The 13412-nt window shown below is 36.8% G+C and overlaps 1 protein-coding gene across 1 annotated transcript in view; it reads left to right on the top strand.

The window, feature by feature from the left end:
- Nucleotides 1-1307: 1307 nt before the first annotated feature.
- The window catches only part of MTPN (myotrophin), a 14598-nt gene continuing 2493 nt past the window's right edge, over nt 1308-13412 (top strand). Inside the window, exons 1-2 of the mRNA XM_009582455.1 lie at nt 1308-1436; nt 2604-2687. Coding sequence (XP_009580750.1) covers nt 1308-1436; nt 2604-2687 — 213 coding nt within the window. The remainder of the gene's footprint in view (nt 1437-2603; nt 2688-13412) is intronic.

Below are 13412 nucleotides of genomic sequence, written 5' to 3'. Positions count from 1 at the left end.
GATGTCCAACATGCTTCAGAATCCATAGCCATATTTCAGGGTCAGTAACAGCAGTTGCAGAGCTTTTTTCATTGTGCTACTTGCTGCTGCTTCATGCTACTTTGAAGCCAGACCTTCAATAGTGTGAGAACCAGGTCCTGATCTCTGAGACCACAGAATGTACAGTGTTTTAGTTAAACACCTGAAGTTAAACATGGTTGTGTTGCTTTGACTTTCAGCAGGGTATATTATGAGAAAAAATGAATACTGTATTGATAGGAGAGGAGAATTCTGAGGTCGATTTGTTATTTGACTGGTAGTATAAAACTGATAATACAGAACATCAAATGCAGAATAAGATTTCCTTCTGACAATCTCCTCTTCTGTTAGAAGGGAGGTGATGTCTGGAAGATATATGTCAAGCCCTCTATTCTGTGAACTTTCTAGAGATTTGGAGCAGGAGTGAGGGAACTGCAGGGGCTCAGCAGTGAAGTATGAATTGATGCTGCAGATGAAATTCTTTTGATTGTTTTTCTGTGGAGATGCAGGACTTGAGGTATGATGCTAAATTTAGCCATTCCCTAAAATACTAACATTACTTGCACATACGAACAAGAAGTAACTTACCACATAGCTTGTCAGTATTTTGTTTCCAGTAACTTCTTGTCATTACTGAAGTGCGGCAAATCAGTTTATCTTTAGTTGCACAACCCAAGGTGAAGAAACAAAGCTGATTAGGCACTCACTAAATTAAATTTTGTTTACGCCTTAAGAGATGTCTCAATCCACTAGTATGAGTGGTATTAGAATACATCTTCCTGTGTCCTGATTTGGTTGACTGTCTTCAGACTTTTTTGTGTCATGTAGAATTGGCAGGTGCTATTTATAAAACAGAACGGTTGGTTTCATAATTGGGTTTTAAGTTATGGATGGTCTGTACTCGCTGGTAGTTATGAAGCTGACTTACTTTTATGCATCTGGCTTCTCAGTGTGTAAAACTTCAGTATGTGTAGAAGCAGGTAAAGTAACTTAACCAGATAACTAGGATCCCAGCTGGGGGGAAGGAGAAGCAAAATGAGCCAATGTGAGCATTTTTACAAGCTCTAATAATTTTTTTTTAATCACGTGAGTTACCTAGTGCACTTGGGTACTCACTACACTTGAGATGCGGCGTGGAAGGAGGGACCAAGGTTGTCTTACAGTCTTGAATGCATAGATGAGGGAAAGGAAATTGAGCAACTTACACATTCTTCAGCATATTTGAAGGTGTTGGATTTTTTTTCAAGCTCTTCTTGGTGTGTTAGCTCTAAAATTTTGCTTATTAGATTATGTTTACATTGAAGGGTGAAGATGTCAACCGGACACTTGAAGGTGGGAGGAAGCCTCTTCACTATGCAGCAGACTGTGGACAGCTTGAGATTCTGGAATTTCTGCTATTGAAAGGAGCTGATATTAATGTATGTACATCGATTTGCAAACAGATGTTAGGGTGTTAGGATGTCCTCCCCCCACACACATATATAAGGGATTGGTATAAGTGCCTAAGTGGTTACTGAAAGACTTAAATCAAACTAGATTTCATGCATTTAAAAATACTTGAGAGGTGGTCTCCTAGAGGTTAGAAGCTTAAAATTACATTTATTAAACATTTTTATTCTTTTTGGACACGCTAGGAAAAGTTGTTTGTAGCTATAAAAGGTTAAATTTAATTTGACCATGATTAGAAAAATAAATCCAGTAATCACATCTAAAGAAAGTTTGCATGGAATAACCCAAAGTTTGTTGGAAGGGACTTCAGAAGACAGTGTAATGCATCCTTGGCCAGGGCAGATCAACTCTGTTTAAATTGGTGCGCTTCTCTCTTTTTTGGAGACATTCTTACTTGCACAAACTTAGTCATTTTGCTGTAGCTTGAAATGCATGGCTTTTTGTCGTGAAAAGATTTGGCTGGGCTGTATTGGCACTTCAAAATACTTTAGTTGTGCATAAAGTGAAGTTTCTAAATACTCTAACCATACACCCCTAACACTGTGCTTTAGAATACTTGTCTGAAAGTTGATGTACAACACATCTTAGCTTTAGTCCTTATCAAAATGGCTTGGATTTTTTCTTTGGTGTCTGGAAAGGTTCTCTCTTCCTCAGGAGTTCTAACTGGAGAGGAGGAAAAAATGGGGGAAAAAATAAGAACATTTCAGTTGCTCCATTTCTTATTCTAAACTATAGTTTAGAGAGGAGAAGACAGCCCAAACAATGTTTCAGCCAAAACTGGTGTCTGAAGTCAGGCTGGCTGAGAAACAGGAGACTTAGGAGTACTGGTTTTAAATTGGGCAAAATTTGTCAGCTGAAACACCACAATTTCTATCATTGGCCTAAAAAAATAGACAAACTTTGGGATACCTAGAAGTCTTATGGAAGAAATATCTTGCTGTTACTTGACTGTTTTTTAAACAATGACTTTTCTTTTTAGAAAGGAGAGTAAAAAATTCTGAGGGAATGCATTTCTGGATAATATTCTTAAATTCTTACCTTCACTCTACTGTTGACAAAACAAAATTAAAAAGTTAAGTGAAACCTTTTAATGCTGTGTGATACTGTGCTTCAAATAACTGTGTCTCAATTTACAGGCTCCAGACAAACATAATATCACACCACTCCTATCAGCAGTCTATGAGGGCCATGTTTCCTGTGTGAAATTGCTTCTGTCAAAGGTGAGATACAAATTTAGATACTTGTTTAGAACAAGTTATCCATTAGCAAAGTGTATTACTATATGATTTTTTTCAATGAGATTATGATGATCCAGATAAGTTCAGAACATCAAACAAATGCTGTTTATGTTGCTAAACCAGAGAGGGTACTCTGGTTGTTGAGAAGATAATTGAAGGAGAAAGTTCCAGGACTTTTGCAGTGTAGCAAAAGTAATAGTGACCACTAAGAGTATTGTGAGCTCCAGCTAGAGAGCAATTAACAGCAAATCAGGCAAGAAAAAAGATGCATTCCTTCAGCGGACAGGGAGGAGCTGAATTTAGCTTTGGCAGCTGCTTAAGTGTTTCATGTGATGGAATCTCCACTGTGAAGTTGCTCAGAGGTGTGGTTTCCCTCTGCTTTTGCCAGATGACTGAAAACCCATCTGGGTTGGCAGAGTGAGGGGAAGTAAAAGTAGGAAGGCAAGCTTTCTCTGTTACAGAGCTTGTAAATTTTGTCCTGGGGAGAATTAAGCTTCATCTGTTTCTGTTCTCCCTTTGATTCATATTACAAAGGTAATCCATTTTACAAAGCAGTAGTTAATTCAAGCAATGTTTTGTCTCCATTCACATGTGCTCCTTCTTGTTACACCTCACTTACTTTGGAAAGAGGAGGTTAACGGTGCATTTTCAGTATATGAACCCAATTAAATCATTTGGCCAAAGGATTTCATGCTGTGTAATGTTTTCATATGCCACTTCCAAAGTAAAATGGTTTTCCTTAACTGCCTTAATGCTGCATGAATTTCACTTTTCTTCACTTCTGTGATCCTGTCTAATCTTAGTTATGCCCTTCTGTGAAGAAATGCTGTGACTGTTAATTTAGTGTTCAAATGGTGCATCCTACTTGCTTAAATTTGTTGTGAGGACTGATCCTTCATTTAGGATCATTATATACATGTTACAAAAAAGGGTATCCTTTATCCCATATTGTATTTCTTTCCATTTCTGTTTTGAAGTGTTTTGCGTTCTAAATAAATTGCTCAAATAATAAATAAAATGCCTCAAAACTCGAGTTCACACATGAATTGTCTCGCAACTAGTAAGGGTTGTGCATTCACTGTAGTCACTGTCAGCGAGGGCATTAAGGTCCTTCTGAACCAGCTATTCTTCATGCAGTTTGTGAGAAGGTATTGATCTCTATACTTGGTACAATTTGAATGGAATTGGTTAAGCTTGACAGTCATAAAGATGAGGCAATCTTACAAAGATGTGCAGAATGTTATAAGAAAGTGAACTTGGACTAGGAGATGAGGTTAGAAAAATGCTACTGCAACATGATAGTTTGGGAAAGCTTGTATTATTTTCAGATTTCTTCATGCAGAGCTAAATGTTGCACCACATCTGCTTGCTTCCATTCACGTAGGCTAGCTGATGAAATACTTATGGACTGGAACTTTGCTCATCAGTTCATTCTGTTTGAGGCAGATCTTATATTAAGAGGTTGTTCTTTCTCTTAATACAGCTATCTTATGACACTTGTTTGAACATCTGTTGTCACACCTTGTTTGTCACATAGTCTGATTTCATATGTTCTTTAATAGCAGATACCTGGGAGATCAGGTAGTTCAACACTTACTGAAAGTTCTAAAAATTACTGACTGTTTAACTTTGACTGTTTAATGTTCTTCCTAGCTACTTTTGGAGTGGAGTGTATTTTATTGTTACTCCAAATGCAGGACAAACATTGAATGTCTGATGTTGGTGTATGTAAATTGTGGAACTGCAAATACAAATGATGGACTAATATACTTAAGATTTTTCTTCAAAGCTGGTCTTTGTTGCTTTTGTAAATACTACACTTCTACTTAATGCTAAGAAGCTTCATTATTTTACATGTACCTACTTTCAGCTGCCTTTATTTACCCTGTTAGTTGATCTCTTGCATATGTGGCCCCTGTCATAGAATATCCCTTAAGCTGTTGGACTAGAAGTCAATAACCTCCTTAACATATTTTAAAGAGGAAAACAAAAATAATGAGTATTTTTTTTGTACTTTCACAAGTTTGGAGAACCGATGAACGGTGTTGCATATCTCCTTAGTCTGTTTGCATACCACAAATATAAAAAAGTTAGCAGTTTGATCAAGTTAAAATTATGTGAGGAATAAGAGATTGTTCCTCTTCACCTGCTAAGATTAGATTTAATATAAATAATTCTATGTTGGATGCAGTTGTTGATTTGGAAATTGAATTGTTTTAAGCTAACATTCTGTACTGCCTTCTACAGTACGTGAATCATGGGGATGTTCGTAAACCTTTCATGTGAGACTTTTGAGCTATTGAGAGGGGGAGGGGTGTTCCAAGAAATGTTTCAGACATTAATCGGACATAAAATGCAAAAAATATACCTTAATAAAAGTATCAAATATGAAAAAGATTAACTTAGTCAAGGTCACTTCCAGGATTTCTGTAAACTTTCTGTTACTGTAGAAGATTTATTCATCTGATGGAAGTAAGCTGGTTACTCTTTCATGTAGTATGACCGCGGAGCATTCTTTCAACGATCTTCCACTGAAAGCAGTAAAAGCATTAAAAGTATTTGGGCGTAATTCACTTTCAGAGGATAATATATACGTATAAATAGTAGAGACACTGAATCAAGATTCTAAGCTCTTAAACTGACTACAATGATTAGAGTGGCCCCTTGATCTTAAGCTGAAGTAGCCTGGGCTGCTGCAAATCTGCGCTTTCTGTTGTTGATACTGGTGATCATGCAGTTGCACAGTGAAACACAGTCAAGCTGCTTCTAAGCTCATATTAGAAACAATTTACACTCGTAAGAGCTTAACGTGAAAAGTACTGGGGGACCAACGCTGGCTTTTACCAGTTCAGTCTCTACAAAAGTTTTTAATATATATGTCACGTGACTAATACAATTTTCTCTAGATGATACTAATAGTTGAAGCCATTACACCAACTGTTGTTTCTTAAAAAGCAGCAATTTGTTTTATGGAATTTCAAGTAACTTTCAACAAGGCTTTCCTATGATAAAGCATGGTTTGTTACTCTTGTTATTCCTCAGAAACGACTGTTTTGGGGTTCTTAGCTAATGCTTATCACACATGGAATTTGAATGCTGTGGTGACACTGTGTCTAAGATACAAATGGTTTATCTGAGGATCACTGTCAGCCCGCATACAGCTGAACCGATAGAATCATAGAATCATTTACATTGGAAAAAACCCTTAAGATAATCGAGTCCAACCGTGAACTTAACACTATCAAGTCCACCACTAAACCATGTCCCTAAGTGCTACGTCTACACGTCTTTTAAATACCTCCAGGGATCGTGACTCAACCACTTCCCTGGGCAGCCTGTTCCAGTGCTTGACAACCCTTTCAATTGTGAAGAATTTTTTCCTAATATCCAATTTGAAGTTTTATGTGAAGGCAGTGGAGGGAGAGAGATATTTCAAATTCTCAAGAGCTCCCTGAAGCACCGATCTGGTTTGACAGTACCATAGCAGGGTGACACCTTGGACAAGCCCTCTGTCTCAGAAGCAGAACTTTCTACTTTATTCTGCAGTATTTGTAGGAATATGTTGAGGAAAAGCATAGGTAAATCAGGTTGGACTATATCTAACATGCAGATTAAATAATTTTTAAAAAGTCTGGAAGGGACCCCAAGAGGTTATCTTCAAGTCATTTTTAAGAATGCCGCTGTTGTAGTAGATGACTGTCTGACTTGTTCTTGAAGACCTTTCGTCCGCCATTCCCTAATATATTCAACTTTCCGTCATGCTGGAGTTCAAACTGGAATAGAACTGTAACATTGTTTGTCAAGTCATAGTATCACCACCATGATGGAAGTTGTGGCTTGGTTTGGTCAGCTTCTGAATAAAATTACTGTTGCTGGGAGAGTTGTGTTGCATTGCATATCCTGTATCTAAATCCTGTGGCTCTCGGGTTTGAATGTATATAAAATCATATAAATACGCTTCTTTCTGAAAATCCAAAAGATCTTACTAGCAACCTTAACTCTTAACTTGAGTAACTTTGTTTTGGGCATTCGTAAGTGTAGGGAGATAGAATTTAACATGCTGCTTTCTGAAGAAACAAAGTGGGAGAACTGTGGTGTGTGATCTATAAATGGCCCATTCCTTGGGCAATTTGAAATATTCCAGTTTTAAAGCCGTTTTTGAGGCTGTAGTTTGACAAGACAGAACATTCAATGGTATAAGGAGTGTCTACGCTATCACCACTCCCCTAAAATGGATTTTGTATGGCGGCCTTTGGAAACGGGTGAGGAATCTAGCAAGATCTTACAAAAAACAACCTCATCAGTAGCCTTGTCAGGATTGATATGGGTCTGTGGAGATGGGGGGGGACCTAATTAAGCAGGCATTGCCACTGGATGCTTTGTAACATACAGCCAATGTGCAGTTATGTTTAAATCTGCCCAGCCAGATACTTGAGTTGTCTTCAGAAGTTTAATTCGTGGTGTTCTGCAGCAGTTTTAATCACATAAGAGTGAAGGAGTGCTTGTATGCAGTCTTTCTTGCCATACTGTCCCATCAGTGAGTGAGATAAGCACACTACCAACATTAGGCTGCAGTCCCATGTTACAGCTAAGCCAGTGCAAAGACTAGTTGCCTGCAGAACAGGTGATGCTGTTCAGTCTTTAATACTCTTGCCTGCATATTGCTACTGCTTCCTTGCAATAGACCTGGCGTTTACGCTGTTCATTTGTCCCTATTGCAAGTTAATTTTCTGTAGTTAGTTTCCTGCCAATTGAGGCCTCCAAATTCAAGTTCTGTTGTGGATTTAGTTCCTAGTGTTAGTTTATGGAACTGGAGAAACACTGGTGCCAAATCAAGAGACAGAACTGAAATATCTTCAGTTTCACTTCAGCAGCTGCCTTGGGAATTTTTTCAGTGTTTTTACAGTGTGACCTACCTGTTCCAGAGGGTGGTCTCCTGGGTTTGATTACAGTTTTTGTAGATGTACAATAGAACCCAGTTTCTCTGTTTTACTGCTCACCTAGTCTCTGTGGTGTTCCTTTGTAAATGGCAGATGGTGTTTGCTTGTTGCCACGTACTAAATGCTCGCTCAGCTGTCTCTGTGGCACTGTTTTTGTAGGGGATGGATGAATTTCAGATGAAATTTGAGAATAAGAGACATGGAACAGATGGGAAGGATGAAGCTGAAGTCCCTTTAGCTAGCCCTTAGTGTTCCTTATACCCACACTTGCCTTATACTATTAGTTGCAAAGCCACAAGTAGTCTCTTTCTCATCATTACCATACTTCATGTTTATTCTTGAAGAACTATAGGGAAAATATTTTTGCAAGCCCATTTGTCATCATCATTTTGAAAGCCGGGTTCAATGTTACCAGTTTTGATAAGCTAATGAAACACCAGCTATTGTAATTTGACAGAGGTACCTGGGATATTGTTGTATCTGAAGGATTAATGCATCCTTACAACTTCTTTTCTAAGAAAAAAAAATAGTCAAGGCTAAAGGTTATCTAGCCCTTGCGTAACTTTTGCCACAGCTGTATTCCTTTTTGTTTGTTTGTTTCCATGCAAGTCTGTATTCCTTAGCTCTGCAGTATAAGATTTATGGAAACTTAAATTTGACTAGAAGCTTATGTTGGGAGGCTTCTGTTTGGAAGTACCTCATCACAGGAAATCATGTTGTTTGCATGCATAATTTCATTGCCTGGGAAGTGTATTTGTAATTAAACATATGCATTTTCTCAGAAAAGAAAGCTTCTCATTGCTTCATTTTAGCAATGAAAATAACAAATACTAAAAATTTTTATGAAGAAATAGGCTGGGCAAAATCTGAATACCAATTTGGTTTAATAAAAATGGTTTTGACCTTTGTATGGAAAGTAACATTCAGCTATAATTTTAGGTGGGATGAGATGTTAAGGAGGTGAGAAGTGAATTGAAATAGATGCTTGAAAAAGGAGCTGTAGCTGACTGCTTAATGAGAAAGGGTTTCACTGATAGAAGTAAGAAAATCTAGAATATTATGCCTGCCAAAACAGAGTATACCATGCTGCTACCTCTTTTGCGCATTTTTGGGGAACTAGAACTGATTACTTCTGGATAAGTTTAGATTTCATAGATCTTCCTGCCTCTTCCCTCCCACCACCCCCCTAAGAATGCATTAAATTCTTTCTTGAGTCAACCATGGCTCCATATTATGACATAGTTAACATTTTCTAAACTACCTGGTGATCCCATAGCATTTGGCTACGTATTAAAACTGGAGCGATATGAAAACTGCAGGAGAGCTCCTCCCTTATTCTTTTATGTGTTATAACACTTATTCTAGCTTTCCAAACTGCTGTCTCTAGAGGGGTATTAAGAGCTCCCTAAACCAAGAGATTTAGCTCTAAGTTTCTTCTTAGAATCCCTGCAAGAGTTTGAAGTGTGATCTTCTATGGAAGGCAGGTAATCCCATAACATTTGGTTTGACCTTGGAAAGTACATTCATCAAAAATGGTGAATCAGGTACTGCGAAGAATCATTTGATGGAATTTCTTGGTGTGTTTTACAGGAAGTATTTGAAATGTGTTTTTAATATTCATTAGTACTTGCAAATGAGTACTCCAGCAGGCTTGAGTAGTAATTTTGCAGCTTTAGAAAGCAAACAGCTCTGTAATGCTGGTTTTACTCTTTGGTAAATCCTTTGTTCGGTATTGAAGTTGTTGACAATGTTTTAGGTTTAGGTTTTGGGGTTTTTTTCCAAGTTTTGACCTATTGTAATGATAGCATGGATTTAACCCCCAATATTTTGGTTTTACTTGTTTTTTCCTATTCATGAAGCATAGCAAAAAACATTTTGTTGAATTACGGTTTTATGATTAAAGTACTTTGAACTGCAGCTTTGCACATAAACCATAATTTGTGTTGGTATTCAAATTCAGACATTTCCTCCAATATGAAGAAACAGATATAACCAACATAGTTATTTTGCATAAATAAAACAACTTGCATTGTTTAAAACAAAATGAAATAGTTATGACTTTGCTCTCATAATTACAGCGCATCCATAGGATTAACATGACTTAAGGGTAGATACATTATACTCTTCCAAAGGTAGTTTCTCAAAAGGGCCATTATTACACACTTTCTTCTGAAGTTAGCATTTCCGTGAAGACTTCCTGATGCTTTGTTCAGATGTTTTAATTATGGAATCAGCAATGCTCGGTTCGATTTATTACACTGTAAGAAACTTACACTGTAAGTTTGAAATGCAGTTTGAAAACTTCAGAAGTTGAGATTACAAATGATTGAGTGTTTCCAAGCACTGCTGTTGTGTTAATCGTAGTGATCAGCCATAATCAATTACTATCATGATTTTGACAGATTGAATTCATTACATGATTTTCACCATAGCACAGTTGTGGTCATCACTGATGGTCCAGGCCTGCCCAGTATCAACTAAAACAAAACATTGATAATGTGGAAGATTAAAGATCAAAACCAAAGCTTTTGTTGGCATGTTTAAAATATTCAAATAATGTCACTCCTTCCAAACCTATAGGGATTAAAGCTTCAATGTTGTCCTGCAATGAGCAGGGAGTTGGACTCGATGATCCTTATGGGTCCCTTCCAACTTGAGATATTCTGTGATCCTATGAAATTGTCCATCCATTATAAAACTGTAAAACATACTTAAGTGGGAAAAAAAATTGAAGTGTGAGGTTTTATAGATGAAACTTTTCTGTACATTAGGAGAGACTTTACCTTCCATTTGGACACAAGATTTTAATGTTTAGATTAACAAACAGCTGCTACATGTGTGCTAGATCAGCCTCCAAAAAACATGATTAACCTACTATTAGCAGTAGGTAATAATATAGCATCATATGAATCCTCAAAAATTAAAAGATCCCAAGTGCTGAAATATACAATGGGTGAAGATGGTTTTTACTGCCCTCAACCAGGGATGGGTGAATTTACTAAAGTAGAATGAATTCAGTCTTAAAGTGTTATGGCTACCAGAAGTAGCATAAACCCTCTAGGTCAGAGTTGAGACATGCTTTTCTAATTAACACTTTTTTGGTCAGGCTAGAAATCAGAACACTGTATACTTAAAACATATCTGAGTTCATTTTGCATATCCTACAAAACTTCCCTTTTTTATAATCCATCCTTTTTAAACTATCAAGCCTTACTTATACAGTATATAGCCTAGAAGTGCTTTTGGGAAATCTTAGTATATCTTTCAAGTTTATGAAAATGTATGGAATATCATACCGTAGAAATCCTGCAGAATAGACCTATGGAGGTTTGCAGAGTGATATCTAAAACTGCTGTATCAGCATTTGAGTTTCAGTTGAAAATGTTGTTTTGCTCTGACTTACTGTAATACCTACCTGTAATACTGAAAGTAATAAGCTTTAGTCTAAAGAGCACTTCCTGCTTAAAGTTCAAAGGTAGGGCTTGTTGTCTTATTAACTACTGTTAACGTAGTAGTTCTTTTTATTAATCTTTAAATATTTCCCAGGAATTTGAAGCATATTAAAATAGCCTTTGTAACTTTAAACAGTAAAGTGGTTTGTAGCATGTTGTGACTTCAAAGTGAAGCAGAAATGTCATATCTTGTGTTCATTTTTTCACTTCTGCCTTTTCAGTATTATTAAAAATATTAAATGACATAATAATTTTGGAAGATATTCTACTATTAGGGAGGAAATGAATTTTTAGTAGCTTTTGACAAAGTTAGAACTGAATTGTCTTCCAAAATACCAGGTTTTTATTTTCCTCATGTTATGCACCAGCCTTCTACAAAACAAAATAACAGATAAAGCAATGGGTACTGAGAACTAGACTGAAGCAACATCGGTCGCTGTATTTCAGTTTGCTTTTATTTTTTTCAGGGATAGTGGATTTAAGGGATACATATTTGGAAAGCAGAAAGATATATAGATAAATAGATATAAAATTCAAATTGTTCCATGTTTTTCTTTAAGAATCTTATCTTTGATTTTGTAATGTAAAAAGATTTTTTTAGTGTAGTGTAGGAGAAACCAATACCATGTTAAAATAGACAATTAAACAGTTTTAAATGCTTCTAATGGAGGATGAGGTTTGTTGCAAAAGATGTGACAAATCTCATCCATTTGTTCATCTTTCAAAATAGTTCTGCTTTTTGTAAAATATCTAATGCAATTTGATCTCTGCTTTCTACTAAGAATGTGTTGTAAGAAATACCCTGTTGAGTTAGGCAATTTAGCACCTTTTTTTCTCCTCTGATGCCATTTGGGAAGAGTTGTGAGTTTGACCACTTCTGCTCACTTATTTCCCTCATTCATAGTTGTTGTATTGGGGATTTTGGAGGTACACACATCTATCCCCTTTAAGAAGTGTTTATAGATTTGTTGTCCATTAATTCATCCATATCCTCTTTGAACAAGCTGACATCGGCCTCTGTAACTTCATTTGGCAACTCGTTCTGGAAGTTTGCTGCTTGCTGTGTAAACCAGTCTTCTACCAGCTTCATTAAGTGCCCCCACTTCCAGTTTCACAGGTTTGGTGACAGCTCTGCATTGCCTGTATCTGGTTTTTGTTGTTTTTTCTTTTCCTGAACTGCAATTGTACCCTAGTAGCTCTTGTGCTTCCTTCAGAGCATGTTTAACATTTGTGCTTTGCCCAGTGGCTTAAGAGGGCAAATGTTCGTGTTTGTTATTATGCTGTCAAAGAAAGTTTATATATATTTTTGTGTGTGTATTTTAAGAAAAGAACATAACACAAACATAAAATGTTAATAGCTTTTACTTTGGGGAAGTAGAGGATACTGTAGAAACATTTTACTTTTACACACTTTTCATTAAACTTGCTTCCAGGGAGTGTTGTACTTCTGAAAATTAAAGTCCTTTTGACTTGAACTTTATTATTCCTTCTTATTCTACTGAATGCAGGCAGGAATCTTTCTGCCTAGCTAAGGGGCCATTTTCCTAAGGTGTTAACACTGGGTTTATTAAATGGTGTCCTCCTTAGGTAGTCATGACCCTCTTATCCTACATTCAGTGAAGCTGGTTTAGAAACTCGGGTCTTGTGAGTCTAACTTTTCTGAAGTACAAATGCGCAGGAGCATGGAAAGCAGTCCTATGTATAAACTAGAAGTTTTCTTTATTCTTTAAAGTTATCTCAGTTAGCAGTTACATCAAGCCTAAGTTCCTTCAGGTTTTCTGAGCTTAACATCAAAGAACAGCTTTGAAGCCCTTTTGATTTCTACATGGACTCTAATCTGAGAGGGCTATCTAAGCAGTAGAAATTATCAACACCTGCAAAAGCAGCCTTTCTTCTCCAGGACAACTAAGATACTAACTGTCGAATACCTGTTAAATCTCTCTTTTTTTTTTTTTTTTTTTTTTAAGGAGAAAAATAAATGTTTCACAAACAGTGGGTTTCAGTGGTTTCAGCCTAAGTGTGTGTTTGCAGTTGCCAACTTATTTCTTGTGAACAGACCAATCCAGCTCACCTTCATGCCCAACAGAACAGTGATGCTGCAGCATACTGTTTGGGCCAAGGATGTTACATAGTAACAGGAGAGAGGTAAATGTTACGATTGTTCCTGTCACTGGAGTGAATTTATTGCATATGAACAAAATGTATGACTGTATTCTGCTACCTGAAAGGTACTAGAGAAAGTGAGCTGCCTGGAAGGAATTACTGCAATTATAAGTATCCCCCTCTGAATTCTTTACTGGAGTTTTCAAGACAAT

Source organism: Fulmarus glacialis, unplaced genomic scaffold, assembly GCF_000690835.1.
Source record: "Fulmarus glacialis isolate BGI_N327 unplaced genomic scaffold, ASM69083v1 scaffold18077, whole genome shotgun sequence".
In the NCBI taxonomy this organism is placed as follows: Eukaryota; Metazoa; Chordata; class Aves; order Procellariiformes; family Procellariidae; genus Fulmarus; species Fulmarus glacialis.
The sequence above is the reverse complement of the archived record's forward strand: the minus strand, read 5'-3'. Positions and strand labels throughout refer to the sequence as shown.